This window comes from Humulus lupulus, chromosome 9, assembly GCF_963169125.1.
Source record: "Humulus lupulus chromosome 9, drHumLupu1.1, whole genome shotgun sequence".
NCBI lineage: Eukaryota > Viridiplantae > Streptophyta > Magnoliopsida > Rosales > Cannabaceae > Humulus > Humulus lupulus.
Window position 1 is genome coordinate 171,868,176 of NC_084801.1, and position 22,684 is coordinate 171,890,859.

Genomic DNA, 22,684 nt, shown 5'->3' on the forward strand with positions numbered 1-22,684 from the left:
TTTCTATCCTCAATAACTTATGTTCTGTATTAATTGATTCGGGAGCCACTCATTCGTATATCTCGTTAGGAATGATAGAAAAACTAGACAAACCTTGTGAAAGATTTAGAACTAGGTTTGTAACCGAGTTGCCTTCGGGCAAAGTAGTTCTATCATCACGAATAGTACGAGGCGTACCGATCAAGATTAAGGACATAGAACTAGAAGGAGACCTGATAGAACTGGTGATCAAAGACTTTGACGTGATTTTAGACATGGATTGGCTAGCACGGCATGGCGCAACCATCGACTGCAAACGCAAGAAGGTGATGTTCGAGACTCCTAACGGCCAGAGATTATGCTTCATGGGACAAGCTTCAGGATTACGCACCCCATTGGTATCATGTCTCAAAGCTCAAAGAATGATGGAAAAGGGATGTCAAGCGTTCTTAGCCAGCATCACGAATGTGGAAAGGGAGACACCATTTAAGGTTGGAGATGTCCGTGTTATACGAGAATTTCCAAAGGTATTTCCCGATGACTTGCCAGGATTGCCGCCAACTCGGGAAATAGACTTCACAATAGAATTAGTACCGAGCACCGAGCCTATCTCTAAGGCACCATACCGGATGGCACCTACGGAACTCAAGGAGTTAAAGACGCAGCTACAAGAACACCTAGACTTGGGTTTTATTAGGCCGAGCCATTCGCCATGGGAGCTCCGGTGCTATTCGTGAAGAAGAAGGATGGGAGTATGCGGATGTGTATAGACTATCGCGAGCTGAACAAGGTAACAATTAAGAACAAATACTCATTACCTCGGATCGACGATTTGTTTGATCAACTCCGAGGCGCGACTGTATTTTCAAAGATCGATTTACGGTCCGGGTATCATCAGCTCAAAGTAAAGGGAGAAGATATTCCTAAGACAGCCTTTAGGACTCGTTATGGACATTACGAGTTCTTGGTTATGTCCTTTGGTCTTACCAACGCACCAGCCGCGTTTATGGACTTAATGAATAGGGTCTTCAAAGACTACTTAGATAAATTCGTCGTTGTGTTCATCGACGACATTTTGATATACTCCAAGGATGAAGTAGAGCACGAGGAACATTTGAGGTTGATTTTGACGCGATTGAAGGAGCATCAACTCTACGCCAAGTTCAAGAAATGCGAATTTTGGCTTTCGCAAGTGGCGTTCCTCGGGCACATTATATCGAAAGAAGGAGTTACAGTAGACCCATCAAAGGTAGAGGTCGTGAAGGATTGGCCTAGACCAAAGAACGCATCTGAAGTAAGAAGCTTCCTAGGGTTAGCAGGTTATTATAAGAAGTTTGTAGAGGGCTTTTCAAAGATAGCCACTCCGCTCACTAACCTGACCCGAAAACAACAAAAATTTAACTGGAATGATAAGTGTGAAGAAAGCTTCCAGTTGCTTAAGGATAAGCTTTGCTCAGCACCAGTACTCAGTGTACCGACACCCAACGATAAGTTCGTGGTCTACTGCGATGCATCAAAGCAAGGACTTGGTTGCGTGCTGATGCAAAATGACAAGGTGATAGCCTACGCCTCACAACAATTGAAGGAGTACGAGCAGCGCTATCCAACTCACGATATGGAGTTGGCAGCGGTGGTCTTTGCATTAAAAATCTGGCGCCATTATCTTTACGAAGAGCGGTGCGAGATTTATACGGACCACAAGAGTTTAAAATACTTCTTTACTCAGAAGGAACTCAATATGAGGCAGCGCATGTGGTTAGAATTAGTAAAAGATTACGACTGCGAAATCCTATACCACTCAGGAAAGGCGAACGTAGTTGCCAATGCGCTTAGTAGGAAAAGTTATGGGAATTTAGCAGCTTTATCCGGAATAGAAAAGCCGCTACAGCAGGAGCTTATCAGTACCGGAATAGAAGTAGTTGTAGGCAAGCCGGCTAACTTGTCTATCCAATCGAATCTACTAGAAGATATATGAAATGGTCAGGTATATGACGACACACTAGCATCACATATGGGTGCAGTCAGAGAAGGCAAAGCTATATATTTCTCAATCTCTAGCCAAGGTTTATTGAGATATAAGGATCGGGTATGTGTGCCAAATGATCAAAGTATTAAGAAGACGATTCTGGAAGAAGCACACAGTACCCCGTACTCAGTTCACCCAGGGTCTACCAAGATGACTCATGACATCAAGGCAATCTATTGGTGGCCAGGGATGAAGAAGGAGATAGCAGAGTATGTATCTAAGTGTCTTATATGCCAGCAAGTGAAAGCAGAGCATCAGCGGCCTGCAGGTTTATTGCAACCACTTAGCGTACCAGAATGGAAGTGGGACGATATAGCTATGGATTTCGTGATGGGTTTGCCAAGGACGAATAAGCAGCATGATTCCGCTTGGATAGTAATAGATAGACTAACCAAGTCGGCTCATTTCCTGCCTGTTAAGACTTCATACACAGCAGACCAATACGCAGACATCTACATCTAAGAGATTGTACGGTTGCATGGAGTCCCCAAGATGATAGTGTCAGATAGAGGATCAGTGTTTACGTCGAGATTTTGGGGAAGTTTACAGCAAGCTATGGGTACTAAGTTAAGTCTTAGTACAGTTTTTCATCCTCAGACAGATGGGCAGTTCGAGCGTACGATTCAGATTTTAGAGGATATGCTACGCGCGTGTGGACTTGATTTCGGAGGATCATGGATAAGTACTTACCGTTGATAGAGTTCTCCTACAACAATAGCTACCAGTCAACGATTGGGATGGCACCTTATGAGTTGCTATATGGAACAAGGTGCCGATCATCGTTGCACTGGGACTAAGTAGGAGAAAGGCAGCTTCTAGGTCCCGAAGCTGTTAGACAAGCTCAAGAAGCAGTATCGCTTATTAGACAGCGTATGCTTGCTGCTCAAAGTCATCAGAAAAGCTATGCAGATGCCAAGCGACGCGATGTGGAATTCCAAGTTGGAGATCAAGTCTTCCTGAAGATATCTCCTATGAAAGGTGTCAAGCGGTTCGGGAAGAAAGGCAAGCTTAGTCCCCGATTCATAGGTCCTTTTGAGATATTGGACAAAGTGGGGGCAGTTGCATATAGACTAGCCCTACCGCCTGCACTAGCCGATGGTCACAACGTGTTCCACATCTCGATGTTACACAAATATGTGTCAAACCCATCTCACATCCTCAAGTACGATACGAAAGCACTCCAGAAAGACTTAAGTTACGAGGAACGACCGATTAGCATCCTAGATAGGGGGATGAAGCAGTTACGGTCCAAGAGCTTTCCTATAGTCAAAGTCCTATGGAGTAATAGTTCTGAACGAGAGGCAATGTGGGAGTTGGATGAGGACATGCAAGGCCGGTATCCGGAATTATTTGGTAAGTAAATTTCGAGGACGAAATTCTTTTTAGTAGGGGAGAATTGTAGAGTCCAAGAACTTTACTTACCTAGTTAGATTGTAGTATAATAGTAATAATAGTATTATCTTTATGGCTGTGGATTTTTGGTTCAGACCGGGATTTATTTGGACACTCATAGTAGTACTAGTAGATTTTCTAAGTTTAACCTATAGTTTAAGAATATTAATTTTAACCTAAGGTTTGATTAATATGAATGATATTGAGGGTAATATTTATTATATTATAAGGTTTAGATAAGAACCAATTAGAAAATAGCACATGTTATGTATGGGTTATTAATGATTAAGTATTTTGAGGATTTAATTTATTAAGGGTAAAATTTGAATGCTCTAAGGTCAGTCAGCAGCTTTGAAAACGTTAGAGGGCTTAGTCAAGGTTGTTTACTCAATTTAAATTAAGCTAAAAATGTGTAATTTTGTGTTTAAATAATCAGCGTATGCCGATATATCGCAGCTATAGGGGGCGATATATCGCAGCACAAAGATACGAAAAACCCGAAACGATGCACGATTGCCTCGGGCATAATAGCCCAGGCGATATATCTCCTACAAGGGGCGATATATCGCCCCTCTCAGCACATTTTGAAAGTTCTTAAAATCATTTCCCATTCAAACCTTCAACCTCTTGATAAGTCCAATACCTTTCTGAACAAGTCTTCAGCCTCTGCTGAACGATAATTCAAATTATTTTCACTTAAAAAGTCATTATTTTTATTCAAGTTAAATGAGATCTTTTCATTCTTAAACTCTATAAATAGGACCTAGTACCCAGCCATTTATTCATCTATTACTCTAAGTTCAGAGGCTGCAAGTTGCTAGGTGAGTGTGAGAGTGTAAACACTTGGGTTGGGAATCATAAGCTTGATCATCATAAGCTTATCAAACACTTGGGAAGTAAGATTTTATAGCATTTCGGTTCAAGGTTTAGATTGTTCTTACAAGTCTTCAAGGTATTTCCACACTCTAGTTCATTGGTATTATTTTATTTAAGTTCTCATAGTCTTCTACTCAGCCTTCTAACCTTATTCTTTATTTTGGTTAGGAAATCTAAGAACTTGCACATAAGTTTTTGGTAAGTGTATTCTCAATGGTATAGTCCTCCCATTCCTTTCATTTCTTTTCTTCAACTTTACTCACCCTGTTATAAATGGTTTTTAGGAGTGTTCCAAAGTCCCAACTCAGTTCTCATATCCCGGTTATTTTGGTAAGGAATATAGGATAGAATTTATATGTTATATGCTTTTATATGTTATCTTATGATTTTTATGTTATGAAATATGTTATGTTAAGTATGTTTGTAGGCTTGGGCATATGACCCATATGACTAACAAGCCCCAAATAGATTATGGGCATATGACTTGCTTAGCTAGCAAGACCCCACTAATCTAATGGGCATATGACTTGTTTAGTCTATGGGACCCTAAGTAATAATGGCCATTATAGTATGTATGTGATATAAGTGTTATGTTATGTTTTTATATTTTTTTATGAAATTTATGTATATGGACTATGTGTTAGATTTTCCTTGCTGGGCATTAGGCTCACTCCTTTTTGTTTATATGTGCAGGAAAATAGTCTTAGTGGCGGGAAAGGTTCTTGGAAGCTTGGAGAATGTGTATTGAGGCGGAATGGATTCAAGAGCCGAGCGTTTCGATTCGAGGATGTAGTTTTGTTTCTTATGGTTTTTACATGTATTTTTCCACATTTTATTATGTAAATCTCGTTTTAATAATGTCATGTTTTGATTTTAAAACAATGGGATCCCATATCCTTAACTTGAATTTTATGTAAGTTTAACTTTTATTTTTACAAGTTTCTTAATAAAGTTATGGTATTTTCACTTTTAAGTTTTATTAAGGATTAGTGTTCATGTATAGTTTTTGTTAATGGCCCAAAAGTCTAGAGTAGTTGGGTCGTTACATAGATGCTTATCTATTTGTATCTGATAGAGAAGCTCGACTTATAAGTCGTGGACGGCATTAGCGTGCAGAACGTAGGCCATAATGGTTGGGCCAAAATAGAAGCTCGACTTATAAGTCGTAGATGACATTAGCATGCAGAATGCAGGCCGTAATGACTAAGCCAATATAGAAGCTTGGCTTATAAGCCATGGACGGCATTAACATGTGGAATGGAGGTTGTTGTGGCTGGGCCAATATAGTAGCTCAAATTATAAGTCGTGGATGGCATTAGCATGCATAATGCATGCCGTTATGGCTGGGCCAACCCGGAAGTATGATGTATGCTTGCATGGCTCTATAGCCACTTGGAATATAGAGCGTGGTTCATGCTTGATCGGATCTATATCCATTTCCAAAGGGAAAAATGTGATGGGCACCTATATGGCTCTATGGCCACTTAAATGGACTGAGTGCATGGCTGAGTATTGGTTATAACCGCAAAACATGCTATTTATGATTTATAGTCTCTTAAATAACTGTTTATGAGCATTTTTTGTTTTCTTGCTTAGTCTTGGCTCACGGGTGCTATGTGGTGCAGATGAGGGCAAGGAGAAGTTAGACCAACCATAAGTTGGAGAGTTTCAGGGGCAGAGTATACATATGTGGCCTACTCGACTACCACGACATAGATTACTTGCTGGAACTAGGGTTAACCCTGATATTATCGCCTAGGTCGGCCTTTTGTATCTATATCAATTTATAAATTCCTTTTTGGGATCCCGTGTACAAAGTTAAATCTTTTAATGAAAGGATTACTGTTTGGCCAAAAATTTTAATACATAATCCTGGAATTAGTCTTAATTACACTTTTAAGTCCAAATGACTCATTTAGCGAGTTAAGCACTATGTAAAAGACACAGTGTAATGGTCCTGTATTAGTAGGGTGTTACAACTTGGTATCAGAGCTGTCCAGGTTTAAGGGTTCCTAAAGATTGGTTGGGCATGCACACTCGCCGCTAAAGATAAGCTTGACTCAGAGTTTGGTAACTATTAATGTGGTTGTGTGCTTAATCTCTTAATTGAAGTATATATGTCTTATCTGCATTCTTGGTAGGAAGCATGAGTTATATTGATAAGGCTTGGCCCTTGACTGCTATGTGAATGATAAAAGACGTGCTTATTAGCACTACTGTTGCTTCTGGATGCTATGGAAATGCTTATTAGCATTGTTATTTTCTTGTATGCTAAGAACGTGCTTATTAGCAATATGATTGAGCATGAATGTGAAAAGACATGCCTATTAGCATAATTGATGTATGTGAAAACTATTGAAGTGCTTATTAGCATTGTTAATGCATGTGTATGCTTATTGCTCGGTTTTGGACCATGGGTTGGTGTCAGTCACCGTTATCATTGCCAGATGAGCCAAGTCATTGATTAAGATAGACTTGGAAATATGCTTCCAGGGCAATTAGATGGACTAGCCGGCGCGAAAATACCGGCTCGGGATGATAACCAAGGTCAAAACCCTCCACCAGCCTCTAAGAACTGGCAACAGATGCTTGCCGAAATGCTAGCTAGACTATAGAGACAAGAGGATGAGATCTTCTTGTTGAGACAGTAGCTGGTTCCAACAAGGAACGTCGAACCAGTTATGCCACCTGTCTTGGTACCAGTTTTACAGCAGCAGTTGGGGGCTGAGAACAGGTGGGAGCCTTTATATGAGTGCTTCAGAAAGCAACACCCTCCTACTTTTGAGGGAGGTCCAGATCTACAACTAGCTGAGCAGTGGATGGGTATGACCACCTCCATCCTGGACGTTATGGGGGTGGTAGGCATGAGAGAGTGGCATATGCCACGTTTATGTTTCGGGATGACACATTAATTTTTTGGGAAATGCTATCCTAGACCAGGAATGTGAATATCCTTAGCTGGGAAGAATTCAAAGCCCTATTTAATGATAAATATTATAACGATGCAGTTAAAGCTGCAAAGGCATATGCGTTCAATAATATGGTGTAGGGCGCCATCATAGTGACAGAGTACACTCTGAAATTTGAAAAATTAGCCAAGTTTGCTTCGAACTTGGTACCCACAGATGTAACTAGGAAGGAAAGGTTCCTTCGGGGGCTGAATGCCATGATAGCTTGGGATGTCAAAATCACCTCTGTACCTGGAGTGATGACCTACGCTCAGGCAGTGGAGAATTCCCTTACTGCTGAGGGCGCAGAGAATAAGATATGGCGTGAGAGCACGGCTAGAAGGGATACAAGAAGGGTGAGACCTCCCTTTACAGGATCTGATAGGGCGGAGGCCCTAGTGACCAGAAGAGGAAGATCCCAGATACGTCTATAGCTTCAGGCCCCGACAGGAGGCCACTGGCTATTCAGACTAGCCACCAGGGCGGCAATGAGATATGGAACCAACCAAAGCCATTTCCAGAACCAAAAATAAATAAATAAAGAAAAGGAAAACCAAAACTTCACAAACGCATATAAGAACGTGTAAAAGAATCTTTAGGAAAAGAAAATATACACTTACAGTATTCGATCGAAGGAACTTGGAAAGATTGTGTATGTTGAAAATGCAAGGAAGCAATCCAGAGAAGAAATCGCCAAAGGAAGCTTGAGGGTTTCAGAGAGTGAAAAATGGGAAGCTTTGAAATGAAAAGGTGACGAGAATCAGGTTTTGTACCCCTATATATACGAAAAACTCTGGAAAGAATCAAAACCACACGATCAAGGTAATTCGAGAACAAAAGGCTAAGGTTAAATGAACCAAACGGTGGAAAAAAGTTGACAAGACAAATATCACTGTTCTCGAAACCTGAACTGACGCCTGTAAAAAACGGGCATGAGTCTCATACTCGAGTGGGTAGATGGGCACGTTCCCCACAATAGAAGAAGAAAATCCCCTACTGCGTGTGTCAGGAGTGACGTCATACACGAGCAGGGGCTTGGGGGCAAATATTGTACCTGAAAAATATGAGCTCATTCGTCTTGATCGAGGTAAAGTTGGCAAGCATTTAATGAATATTAACCCTGGAGATTTTGCACTATGAATATCTCAAGCTTATACCAACTGAGGTTAGTTATCAAAGGGCCCCCAATTCACGCTAGAGGGGTGTAATGGAGAGCGGTTGGCATCGTTCTCAGATTGCCCTCATCGGGTCATGAACCTCTCTCGGGTCAAATCATCATAACCTCCAGTTCAAGGGACGCATTCAGCTCGTTGTAGTCTCATAAAGTGCACAAGCTAGAATGCCAATAAACTCAAAGATTTTATATGCGTAATTAATGTATTGTAATCCTTTCGTGATAAATGTGCAATATCAGACAATCAATGTATTTAAGGTATTTATTTATATGTTTGGAAAGTTACCCATTCTTGTAAGTTACCAAGTATTGAATGTTACCTGAAACTGTCCATTGAACCCCTATAAATAGAGTGGGAATGGATTGACAAAGAGACAGAATTTTGTATGCAAAAACTCTACTAAAATTGTCTTAAATAATTCTACCACAGATCATAAACAGAATATTATAGACTCGTGGACTAGATGAATTTTAATCACTGAACCACGTAAAATTCTTTTGAGATATTTAATTATGGTTTCATAAAAAGCTTAATTACCTATTTAAGATTTCTTAATCTACTGTTGGCGAAAAACCGCGTCAACAGATACGATTCAAGCACTTAAATACCTAAATTTTTTTTACGGTAAAAATACCCAACTTCAATAATTTCATACTCCGTATGTATTTGACGTTAAAGTTTATGTTAAGTTTGACCAGTTATTGACATGGTAGCATACTATTGGTCAAAAATTAATTGAGGGATAAAATATCTAATTTGTTATGATTCAAGCACTTAAATACCTAAGTATTTTTTTTAAGGTAAAAATACCTAACTTCAATAATTTGGTACTATGTAGGTACCTGTCGTTAAATTTTTTGTTAAGTTTGACCCAACATTGATGTGGCAGCATACCATTGATCAAAAATCAATAAATATTTATATCTTAATAAATTAATTTAAACATAAACTAAACTTAAAAATTAATTAATTAAATATAATCTAAATAAAATATTAACTTCTCAAAATCATAATCCAAACATTATCAAAATCCTTTTATTTAATTAAATAATTTTTCTATCATAATCCAAACATAATTAATTTTTTTATTTTATTAAATAAGTTTTCTTAATTTTTAAGTTAAAATTAGATTTCATAGATTATTTAGATTATGTTTAATTACTTAATTTCTAAATTTAAATTAATTTATTAAGAAATAAATAAAATTTAATTGATTTTTGACTAATGGTATCCTGCCACATCAATAACTTGTCAAACTTAACAAAAAATTTAAAGTTAGGTACCTACTGAGTGCCAAATTATTTAAGTGTTTGAATCTTAATAACTTAAGTATTTTAACTGTAAATATTCTTTTTTAAAATACATTATTTAAATCACGAACCAAAATGTGAACATTTAAAATAATATGAGTATTGAAAAAATCCATATTTCCATATTTTAATTCATTTTTTTTTTAAAAAAAGATCATATTAAGGTAAAACTTTATCATAAAAATTAAGATTTATTAAAAAATCTCATATTAAAAATATACGTGAATAAATTTAAAATATAACACATTAGTATGTATCACTAATATTATTTCTATCTCAATTAACTGAAAATTTGAACTCTTCCAGTAAAAGGTACAAACTCGGCATTGGGACAAACAAAATAAAATTTTGATGTTTTTTTAAAATTAATAAAAATCTTTAGTCATTGTTCCTTAAATTAATTCAAAAAACCCCAAAAATCATAAATAAATATATCATCCTTTAAGACTATTTTTTTTTTTAATATTTATCAATATATCCGTGATCTTGAGAAATAAAAGGAACCAATAAGATTTTCTTCCAATGGAAATAGAGCACTGCAATCTCAACCACAAACGAAAATGGGTATCCGACAGTGTGGGCCAGCCCAAACACCTTCAAAGCCCACTATTAGATAAGGCAAAGATAAGGCCGAGCTCTTCACAGCCGTCAGATGGATACTCTCCTCGATCCAACGTTCGTAAGCTTGCCACGTGTGGATAATTCACAAAAGCTCGATTCCAAAAATCAAATAATAAAATCAATCCCAATATGTCTTGACCAGAAAAACTATCATTCTCACTCTAGCACACTCTCAATTACTCCTTTCCACTAATCTACGCATCCCGGGCCGGCGCACGTTAGCCGAAGATGGCCGCCACGACATCAGCCGCAGCTACATCCTCATTCATCGGAACACGATTGCCCGATGTGTACTCAAACTCGGGTCGGGTCCAGGCCCGTTTCGGGTTCGGGCGCAAGAAGAGCCCGCCGAAGAAGTCGATAAGGCCCAGCAACGATCGCCCGCTTTGGTTCCCCGGAGCCAAGGCACCAGAATATCTCGACGGAACCCTAGTGGGTGACTATGGTTTCGACCCATTTGGGCTTGGAAAGCCGGCGGAGTACCTCCAGTTCGATCTGGACTCGCTGGACCAGAACCTGGCGAAGAACGAGGCTGGGGGGATCATCGGAACAAGGACTGAGGTGGCGGACGTGAAATCGACGCCGTTTCAGCCGTACAGTGAGGTGTTTGGACTTCAGAGGTTTAGGGAGTGTGAGCTCATTCATGGACGTTGGGCCATGCTTGCCACTCTCGGTGCTCTCACCGTTGAGTGGCTCACCGGAGTCACCTGGCAAGATGCCGGAAAGGTACGTACCTACGTGAAATAGTTTTGTAGTAGTAATGTTAGGGTTTTCACAGATAAAATAAAATAAAATAGTTAGTACATTAATATTAACCTAATTATAGTTTAAAAATAGTTATAATTTTTTTAGAAAATTTATAAGATTATTAGAAAAAGAAACCGATTTTATTTATCAAGATCAAATACGAGAGGAGAGGGATTTTTTCTTCTTCATTATTTCTCAGTCTTGTATTTTGTTTTTGTTTATATACATGAATAAAGGCTAAGAAATCCAACATAAACAATAATAATAGTCCAAATTATGATAAGTGAGAATGATGGATGAATTATAAAATATAGATTTACATGAATTATAAAATGTTAGTTTTATAATATATATATATATTTTAATTTTAATTTTTGATGATAAATTAATACAGGTGGAGCTAGTAGATGGATCATCATACTTGGGGCAACCACTTCCATTCTCGATCACAAGTCTGATATGGATCGAGGTGTTAGTAGTTGGGTACATTGAGTTCCAGAGGAACGCAGAATTGGACCCAGAAAAGAGGATTTACCCAGGAGGAAAGTTCTTCGACCCATTGGGCCTAGCTGAAGACCCAGAAAAGAAGGCCACTCTTCAACTCGCCGAGATCAAGCACGCTCGCCTCGCCATGGTTGCCTTTTTGGGCTTTGCTGTCCAGGCCGCTGCCACCGGAAAGGGCCCACTCAACAACTGGGCTACCCATTTGAGTGACCCACTTCACACCACCATTATTGACACATTCACCTCTTGAATTGAAGCTAAGAAAAAATAACATTCTCGATCAGACTACTTATTAATCTTCTTGTACTTTTTTTTATTCTTCAGAAGTGAGAATGGTTGGTTGTAAACATTTAGCTGGATTACTCTATCGCTCTCTCTACTTTTTCTTGTAAAAATATTATTGTGAAAATAGAGCTATCAATTATGGGGATGGGGACAATGTGTGAGCTTTGCTTGCTTTGTATGTGAAATTATTGGACTTAAATTTCCCTTCCATACGAACACAAAAATAAAAATAAGTTGCTAAAAGTACAAGGTAATGATACTCCTACAATAATGATATCACCACACAAAGTATGCATTAAATTCCACTTTAAATAAACATGAATGGTTAAAAGTATAGGCAACAAATTTTGTCTCATTTTTTGTAAATAATATATGCGTCTTTTTATGTATTTAGATTAAGATATTTAATGTATTATAGACTTGGTTTGATATACTTAATTATTAACTATTTGATCAACCAACTCTGCAGGATGAACGAAATGCATTCTCTAACGAGATAAATTTAGTCTCAAAAAATATATATAGTAGTGTTGTATCTAGAATTTTACATGAGAGCGATAGTACATTTCAAATAGTGATATTTGTAGTCTATTCTCAATTATTACTAGACACTAATCAAATAATATTTAAGATAATATTAAATAAATTGTATACCGAATACAATTGCAATTAGAATCCCTCTTATTTCATTATATTAAATAAAAATTAAAAATAATTGTGTTATTGGTTGCAAATGATATCATTAAATTTCTCTTTTATGCAAAATTAGAAAATATAACTGTGTTTCACGCAGTCTTTTGTAATTATTAAAAAATATATATTTTTAAATATTTTTCTGGGAGATTGTGGGATAGTGATTCATTTTCACCTTACTCGTACAACATATTCTTTATATGGATACGTGAAGACATCTTGACCATAATTTTTTTTTTTCATGATGGTTGTTAACCGAGATTTTCGGCAACTCTATTAATAACTATTATTAATACGATAATTATAATGAAAGCAGATGATTAGCAAGGGGTTTTTACGTGGTTGGGGCGTTAACTAGCCTTAGTCCACGAGTCTATATTATTAGAGCTTGAAGAATCTTTTACAATGGAGTTTCCCTCTATATTTTGACAGAGTTGATGGACCCAAAACGGGTATGTTTAAAAATTTATAAATCGCAAGCGAACGAATCGTTCATATACACTACAAGAATAAAGCCTATTAGCGGCGTAATTATTAACGGCGGACTAAGTCCGCTTGTAATGTTCACAATATTAGCGGCGGACTTGGAGGCCCGCCGCTAATAATAAGGGAGCATTTTAAAAAATATTAAAAAATATGTTAGCGGCGGACTGCACCACTATTAGCGGCGGACCCTCCGCCGCTAATATTCCAAAATAAATAACCGGGAACAGTTTTTAAAATTTATTAGCGGCGGATAATCACCTATATTAGAGGCGGACTATCCGCCGCTAATAGTATCAGCGGCGGATAATCACCTTTTATTAGAGGCAGGCTCTGCCGCTAATAATATTAATGGCGGCGGGATAAAATAATAGCGGCGGGTCCCGCCGCTAATGCTTATGAATACAAATAAAATTGGCTCCACCTCTTCGCGTCTGTTCTCCTTTCTTCTTCTCCGATTCCTTTGTCTTCTCCGACTGCCATTCGCACCATTTCTTCTTCTTCGATCATTCCCTTTGGTACACAGAGAAGTAGCAAGTGTAAGTATCCAATTTATATTGTAGTTATTTAATTTTGTTTTTTTTCTTTAATTTTTTGTGTTATATGTAACCAATTTTTTTTCTTTTGGTCTAGAACCTCGTCGAACCAGTCTCTCTCTCTTTGGTCATTTCCATCATTTGGCCACACACGGTTGTGCCAGCCACAAACAGGTACCACTCTTCACAAGTGTAGTTATATAGTATATATATATATATATATTGTATTGGAAGCATATATAAATATATATTGATGTATAGTAAGAAATTATTCCAAGTTGAATTTGTACTTAACGAAAATATGTCTAACATTTACTTCTTATTGTTTCTAATACAAATATATAGTTAGTACCATTCAAAACAAAAAATAATAAAACTTGAATTATCCAAACAGATATGTATATACATATGTAGAGTTTTTAATAGTTATATTTTGTATAGTGACTATATATTTCAAAAATATATATATGATATATTATCTTTATTTTTAAATGTTGAAATCAGCACTTTGTATAAATCTTTCTTTTACTTACTACCAAACTGATCACAACCATATACATAATATTGAATAATTAATAAAATCGAATCGTTAAAACTTGCATCACCATTATTCATTGTTAAAAATTTATGTATTAAGTATTTGGTCCATATATTTTTATATATAATTTTTGTTTAATAATTGTCACTATTGTTTAAATGCAACATATGCATGTGATTATAAAAAAAATTAATACACATAAATTAATAATGGGTTATGTTTGATAGTTATTAGGTGACAGTGATACTGAATTTGATACAATGTTCGAATTGCTTTTCTTTTTATATATGATATAAACTTTTTATGTAATTGTTAGATATTATAAATCCTTTATATTGTTTCAGTACTATCATTTTTTTAAGTAGTTTGTCATATATGCTTGCCATTATTTGTATATCATATATGCAGCCCATTTTTCCATTTTTCCATTTTATTGTTTATATATGGCAATGACTCTTTTAATTATGAATAAACAAAAAATGTATTTTTAATTATTTTTTATTAATTTAATTAATTAAATAATAAAAGTTTGATATAATATCATCTAACTAAATAATTTAATTTAATTTGTTTATTGAATAACATTGTCTAATATTAAATAGTTATAAATTACATTAATATAAAAATTGATAATTATATTTAATAAAATTATAAAAAATTATGAATAAATAATAATTTATTTTTAATTATTTTTTATTAATTTAATTAATTAAATAATATCTAATTAAATTATATAATTTAATTTGTTTATTGAATAACATTATCCAATATTAAATAGTTATAAATTACATGAATATAGAAATTGATAATTATATTTAATAAAAGTATAAAAAATTATGAATAAATAATTATATAAATAATAACTTATTTTTTGATTAATTTTTAATAATTTAATGAATTAAATAATAAAAGTTTGATATAATATTATCTAAATAAATAATTTAATTTAATTTGTTTATTGAATAATATTGTTAAATATAAATTACATGAATATAGAAATTGATAATAATATTTAATAAAAGTAGAAAAAATTAAGAATAAATAATTATTTAAATAATAATTTAATTTTGATTAATGTTTAATAATTTAATGAATTAAATAATAAAAGCTTGATATAATATTATCTAAATAAATAATTTAATTTAATTTCTATTCATGTCAAGTTTTTATTTCATATATTTGTTGGTAACTTTCATTTATATCAACAATAATAAATTTCTTTATAATTTTTTTATGTAACTTATCCATATCATATTTTATACTTTCATAAACTTAATTCCTAGAATTTAGTTACTCAATGTAATTGATTTTATTTATTAATTTAAATCAAACAAGTGCATGCATTTTAAGCACTTGCAAAAGTTAGATTAATAAATTGACTATAATAAATATACTTGTGTATGTCATTGTTGTAAGTGGTATAGAAACACTTGTTTTATGCTAGCTACTTTTGTGCTCTCTACTTTAATCATCTTCAATGGTGTATTTTATACTTATTTGCAATGTAATGCCTAACCAACATATTGCATTTTTTTTATACTTAGTTTTATATTATTTTGGTTTGAATTTTTCTTGTGTATCTTTTGGTATTAATTTTTTTTTTATCAGGACAACGACACACCCACGACCCCGACACACACACGACCTTGGCACACCCTCAACAGGTGTGGATATATTTTTTGTAATTAATATCTTTTGTATTTTTTGAATAATTTATTTTGTATTTGTTTAGTGTATAATATTTGAGTTTTGAGTCCTTTAGTTAGTATCCTTGGTATGTAAATCTTGACATCTATTGTTAAGATATATGTGTTTGTTCTTACTTTATTTTTTAATCTTGGTATGTAAATAATTATAGGACTGTTTTGGTTAAAAACAAAATTTAAGTGATAATTTAAATTAATTTATAAAATATAATAATAGATGATTTATTATTAAGTAAAATATAATGTTTTTGTTAATATTGAATAAAGAAGATTTAAACTTGATCAATCAGATTATTAGCACTCATATTTTCTTTATCACCATTTTCTTAATTATATAATATTAATTAAACTAAGTGCTAGAAAAATATACAAATTCAATTAAAATTAATTTAAAATTTAAAATATTTTTTTAATGTTTGAATCATTTTTAAATTTTAGTAATAAATTTTGAATTATTTTTTATTTTAAAAAAATTTGTAATTATTTTTTAAATTAAAATTGAAACAAACTAATTATATCACGTCTGTGTTACTCCATTGCCATTATTAGCGGCCACACCAAATTTTTTGAACTACTTATTAATTTTTGTCAAAAAAAAATGTATTTAGTCAAATAAGTGAAAGCTTTTATACTACTAACTAATTTTCACCGCAACTTGATATTTTTAATAGGGAAACTAATTTTGTTTAGATTGTGAAATTTTTTGAAACAAATTTAAAATAGTTTATTTAATAAAAAAAGTGAGTATAGAAAAAAAAAACAACAACAATAAGTGCATATTATCATGTTATTTTGTTCTTTTTTCTCCTTTTTGCTTGAACATATATTATTATTATAATTTGTAAAAATAGAACAAAAAAATTAATCAGTAGTTAATTTATTTTCTTAGTCTCGGTATGTTTATGATTGATGGTTGTTGACTACAACCATCAATTACATGGATATCGGCACATAAATTGATATTTATGTTTAAATTAATTAAATGTTTATTTTTATTAAATTATATTATAAATTATTTTTAAAAATAATTAAATTTAATAAATATTAATTTATTTAAAATTTAATTTTAAAAAAATTATAAATACAATAATAGCGGCGGACCCCGCGGCTAATATTAATGCCTCGGACATAGTTATTAGCGGCAGAACCCGCCGCTAATGTCCGCTGCTAATAATTGCTTATTAGCGGCGGGTGTGTCAGTCTGCCGCTAATAATCATTATTAACGACACTTTTTTAGGTGCGGGGTATTAGCGGCGGAGTCCCCCGCCGCTAATAATGAAATTTGTTGTAGTTATAGAATAGTGATCGTGTAAGCAAGGATGTCGAACTCAAAGGAGTTGTCTAAAATCGAAAAGAGAAAACTATTTTAAATCAAAAATAATAAATTCTAACCTAGTTCCAAAAATTGATGAGAATTTGTAACAATAAAAATAAAATAAAAAATAATAGTATAGAAATTAAAGACAATATATATAAATAAATAAAAGACAATATATATAAATATAAATTAATAATAGAAATGAAGATGGTAAAATAAGATTATTAAGGATTATAATCCACAAAATATAAGTTCAATAATATTTATAAGTACATTGATTCCCAAGTTTTAGTGATAGTTAAAATAAATAAAACTATCATTTTCGAAATAGATTTATAATTTTAAGCATAAATTATTTCTAAAAAGATAAGATTTTTTCTTCACTTTTCCAAATTATAATTTCAAAGCATTTAGTGTAAATCAATCTAATGAAATAACAAATAAATCAATGAACATTATTTATAAGGCAAAACATAATATTTTTGTTCTACGCATGGATGTGTACAATTTAATGACACATCTTACACAAAGAATATTATGTTTTTGCACTAATGAATAACAAAGTTTAAATATGTGCTAACAATCCAAAATACATGATATTTAAGATGAAAGAAAATATTTGAAGAAGAAAATTCCATAAACTTTGTTGTACAAAATGGGAAATCAAGATACAAAATAAACACTATCTAGTTACATATTGTTTCATCATCACCTTAATAATCTTAAAAAGATTAGAAACACATAACTAGGATAGCAAATACAAACTAAAAATTACAAACATAAATAGGAAAATTTGAAGGATGAAGCCCCCAAAATTTCCTCTAAAAATACATAGAAAAAAATAAAAAGAAGAAGAAGATGAAGAGAATTGAGGGGTTTTGAATGTGTAGAAACTTTGTGTAGAGTAACCTCTCTCCCCCTATTGGACACCACAAATCCCTTATTTATAGCAAAAAATGATGATTAAAATAATCAATTCAAATTAATTAAATTGATTAAATTAATTGAATTAATTATAATATGGCAAATATTGGTAAATTATAGGGTGTAATTATGATGTTTTGGGGTAAAATATGTAGAAAGTGAGGTAAAAAGTGGTATTTTTGTCATAGGGCACAAATGTGCTTTTGGACAATTTATGGGCTCAATACCAAAATTATGGGACAAATGAAGGGGCTGCTTTGTGGCTTGTGTTCAGGCGGCTGATGGGTATGGTGCCAGGCGTTGGGCCTGGGAAATGCTGGGCATTGATGGTTTAATTGCTGAAGGTTGGTTGATTTGTGGCAGTGGCTGGGAGCAAGTGATGGCCAAATGGTGAGCTTGGTGGACACGTGGCAGCAGTGGAGAGTGCTGAAGATGGTACACGGCTGGGACATCAAGAGGCAACTGGGCCGAAATGGGCTGGGCTTGCTGAAGTGAGATGTCCATGTGCCAAATTTTGCTATTTTCTCTTCATAAATGCCACAATTTCTCTTGCTTTTCAAGAGCAAAAGTGTCATAAATTTTCCTACAAAATAAATCATAATAAAATATTTTCAACTATAAAATAAATCAATTTAATTATTTGAAAATATTAATTATAACTTAATTTATATTTCACATTTAAGTTCAATAATACACCATTTTTTTACCACTAAACACAACAATAATTCAAATAATTAAACTACAATATATTACAACAAAATAACTATAAAAACACACAAAAATATATAAAATCAAAATAAGACTAATAAATTCAAAATTACTTAAAAACTTAATAAATCAATTAAAAACTTAAGAATTAAGCAACAATTAGCACATGAAAAGTGGTAAAATAACTCTATTTTGTAGAGTTATCAAGAGTTCCTGTGTTTTTTCGGTGAAGAGAGAGAGCTTTTACAGTGTTCTGTAGCTTATATTTATAGGCTTATGGGAAGACCGGGTTTGGGCCGGGTATGACCCGAGCCCATTGGAGATAGGGAAATTCCTGGCCTTTCTAGCAGAGGCCCAATACACAAGGTACAAAATACATGAATTCCAAACCAGCTAAGGCCCAACAGGTTGACCTTAGAGCTGTATCTCGCCCGACAAAACGGTGCTTTTGGTCTGGAAATTTTGAGTTACGAGGCAGATTCAGGAGACAAGATCAGTCAGAATACTTGACAGCGCAGTCCTGAAACAACGGCGTGCAATCCTGAGGTGGCCTTTTTCTGCAGGTGAAAAGTGGGGACAACGCCCATGCGGAGTGGGGCGGCTTCAGGGTCCTGGACGCTTGACCCCTTCAACCGGGGGTGAAGTGATCCGGGTCCGTTTACCTCTGTCCCGCTTCGTTTACCACAGGCCCGGACCGTATCAGGGTCTGGGACCTGAACGCGTAGGCCGCAGGGGTCCGAAGGCTCTGTACATCACCCGGACTATTGTCCCGGAGGACGGACCCGGAGGGACATGCCGGACCCCTCAAATGGGCCCAGACATGTATCCCCGATCCATACCCCCTCTCCCTTGGACGCTCTCCATACCAAAAGGCCTTGGGCTGGACCCGCATTCTTACATGGCCCCTGACAATGGGCCTGGACGAAGGCCCCGAGCCCATGCAGGAAATGGGGATAACATTTACCCCCCAAGCCTTCGCCTAGGTCTGCCAGGAGGAGGGTTGCATCGTCCCCAGGACGCTCGCGTGGTTGCCTCCCCAGTTCTTTCCCGAGATCATGGGTCCGTGATAGTGGGCTGTGGCACTGGTGGGGTGATTGGCCCAGATCGTTTACCACGATCCGGGGACGTTTACCTTTGTCCCGCCTTGTGGCAGGGACACACGTGTCACCAGGTGATTGCTGCATGGGTCTTGAAAGGTCGCCTAGCCCTCCCAAGGGTCGCTAGACCTAGGCTAGGGTGTCAGCACACGTCTCGAAGCGTCCCATTCGCACGAGGGGCCATCATTAATGCCCTTGGGATGAGGTGGACCGTAGGATGGGGTGACCTTTGGCATCCGTCACTCCTGGGCCATCAGATCTGAGACGACGAGGATCCAACCTGAAAGGACTCATAAATGTCCCTGCGCGGTTCCTGACCGTCCAATGAAGAGACACCTATCCGTTGGATTGTGGGCCAGGATTTAGGGCCACTATAAATACCCCACAAAAACCACACTTGGCACTTTTACCTCTTCGAACCAGCTTAAGAACCGTCAAACACTACTCGAGCCTTGCATGTCCGACATCGCCGATGACGTACACCGCCATCTGCTAACTCTGCGCCGCCGCCTGTTCCCCAGAACCCCAACTTCCGCTCTTCTACCTGAAGACGCATCCCGGGTTTTCCTGTCGACGAAATACTGCACCGGCTACACCACTTCAAGAACGAGGTTCTGCCGTCCTTACAGTTGGACAACCATCATCATCTATGGCCGACACTTCATAGTAAGTTCTCCTGACTCTCTTGACAACTTTATGAACTTATGTTCTTTTGATGCGTGCGTTTAGGCTTTATGCTTAGAAGTTGTTAGGAAGGCCGCCTGGTTCGGGTTGCTTTGTACCCGGATGCTTCCCGGACATAGGGCGGGCCTTAGTAGTCTCCTCTCCCGATCACGGTCCCGAGGCTCTCGGGAGTCCCGGACCTGATCCGACGGGACTCCAAGCAGTCCTTAGGAGACTCCCCGTACCTTGACCGACTTTCTTGGGTTTAGGTACTGACTGCTTGGTTTTCTTTCTTTGCTCCCAGATCGTCAGCTATGGCAACGGGCGTTATGCTCCATTCTGAAGAAGAGGTCAATAGGGCCGCTGTCGTCGTTCTCAGATCCCAGACGCCTAAGGGTAATAGGAGGGAAATGGACGTGACGACCAACTCATTCCGGAATTACCGGATGATGCTGCTCCTGGAGCAGCGTCTGGGCATCAAATCAACTCCGGGCCTCTTCCACAACCGCCTGGCCAGGCTCGAGGAGCGGGTGCATACGTCCGTGGAAGGATTCGGAGCCTGGAGTGCTGGCCATATTAGCGCGGGAGCTACGCTCCTGCTGCATGGCTACTTCGTGCGGTTCCTGACGTACGTGGGAATCGCACCGTTCCAGCTTCTGCCCCAAGCGTACCGTCTGCTCATTGGATGGCGGGTGTTTTGCGCCGCGAAGGAGATCGCGGAGCCCACCCCTGCGGAGGTCCTGTACTTCTACAAGCTGGAGCCGCAGGTTTACGTCAAGGACAAGACCCTGGACGGCTTTTATAGGCTGAAGTCGCGGAGTAGCTGTCCCGCTCCTACCAGCTCCTGGAGGCATCCCCCGGACGTCAGGCATTACTGGTTCATGACGTCCGGGTTCCTCATGGACAAGAACCCCACCCTGTTGCTGGACTTCCAGCGAGTGGGTAAGTAACTTCTTGGACCTCTATTTTATTCCTCATCTTTTATACTCGTCTCTTATCACATCTTCCAGGTGGCAGAGCCTTTCGCTCAAACTCCCCTTACCGAGTTCATTCTGGAAAGGAGGAGATTTTATTCCAAGTTGAGCGCGGAGGATCTGGATATCGGGGGCTACGTCACGGACGACAATCTCCGACTGGTTGGGATGCTCGCGGCCACCCAGACCATTGTTATCCCGAACCTTCGGGGCATCCCTTGCGAGAAGAACGTCGACGTCCGGGAGCAGATGGCCCCGGATCACATTGCCACTGTGGTTAGAGCGGCGCGAGCCGACGCGGCCCGGCGCAAGAAGGACCAGGCCCCGGCAGAAGCGGCCACCTCAGAAGAGCTGGAGGAGCTCTTTGAAGATGCCCTACCAAACGTCGGGACCCCCGGGGCTAGCGTATCGGGGCGAGGTAACTCCCCTTTGATCTTAACTTATGCTTCCCGAGTTGGGGACTTAGCTAGGGATAGGATAGTACCCCCAGACCCTGCGCTTGGGGCCAACGGGGAGATGAGACCTTCAATTCCCGTCCCCGTAGGCTCGGAGGTCCTCATGTTCTTGTCCGGGTTTCTCCAGTATGGGGGTTTCCTGAACCCGGACGACATAAGGGATCGGGTCCATTCGTTTGCTTTAGAGGAATTGGGTCATGCCCGGGGCACAGACGAGGGTTCGTCCCGGGTCATTTATAACTTTGATTTATGTCTTCATCTGATCGGCTTATCGTCCTAACTCCATTTTTTCTTCTGTACTTTTGTAGGGGACTCCGATATGTCAACCCCTGCTAGCGAAATGAGGCGGCTCATCAAGGAAAGGGCGGCCAGGAAGAACAGCGAGGCGGCGGGCCCAGAGCAACACCCTGCCAAGGAGTTGTCTGGGATGGAGATGCGCCCCGGTGAAGGTGCCCTGGCCGTGGTACCCTTCCAGGCCGTGGAGCCTACTGCAAACTCCACCTCCGCCCCGCCCCTCGTGATTGACTTGGAGGCAGGCGCGGCCGTCATCCAGAGCTCCGGGAAGAAGGGCCCAGACGCTGGCGCCGAAGAGAGCAACACAGGGAAGAGGCCCCAGACGGGGCGAGCCGGCTTGAATGAAGAGTCACATGGGGAGAGTCGGCTGGCCGCGAAGGAAATCCCTGCTCCGCCAGTTCTTCCCCTACGCCCAACTCTTCTCGAAGAGG

The 22,684-nt window shown here is 37.5% G+C and overlaps 1 protein-coding gene across 1 annotated transcript; it reads left to right on the forward strand.

Annotated features, from left to right (window-relative positions):
* The first annotated feature begins 10,462 nt into the window (after positions 1-10,462).
* Positions 10,463-12,008, forward strand: LOC133801109 (chlorophyll a-b binding protein CP29.2, chloroplastic). Its single transcript, XM_062239254.1, has 2 exons — positions 10,463-11,053; positions 11,469-12,008. Exons 1-2 carry the CDS (start codon positions 10,556-10,558, stop codon positions 11,826-11,828), a joined length of 858 nt encoding a protein of 285 aa, XP_062095238.1. The 5' UTR covers positions 10,463-10,555; the 3' UTR covers positions 11,829-12,008.
* Positions 12,009-22,684: the final 10,676 nt, after the last annotated feature.

Coding starts and splice junctions, on each gene's coding strand:
- LOC133801109 (XM_062239254.1), top strand. CDS start 10,556: ATGGCCGCCACGACATCAGCCGCAGCTACATCCTCATTCATCGGAACA. Junction 11,054..11,468: donor CCTGGCAAGATGCCGGAAAG/GTACGTACCTAC, acceptor AAATTAATACAG/GTGGAGCTAGTAGATGGATC.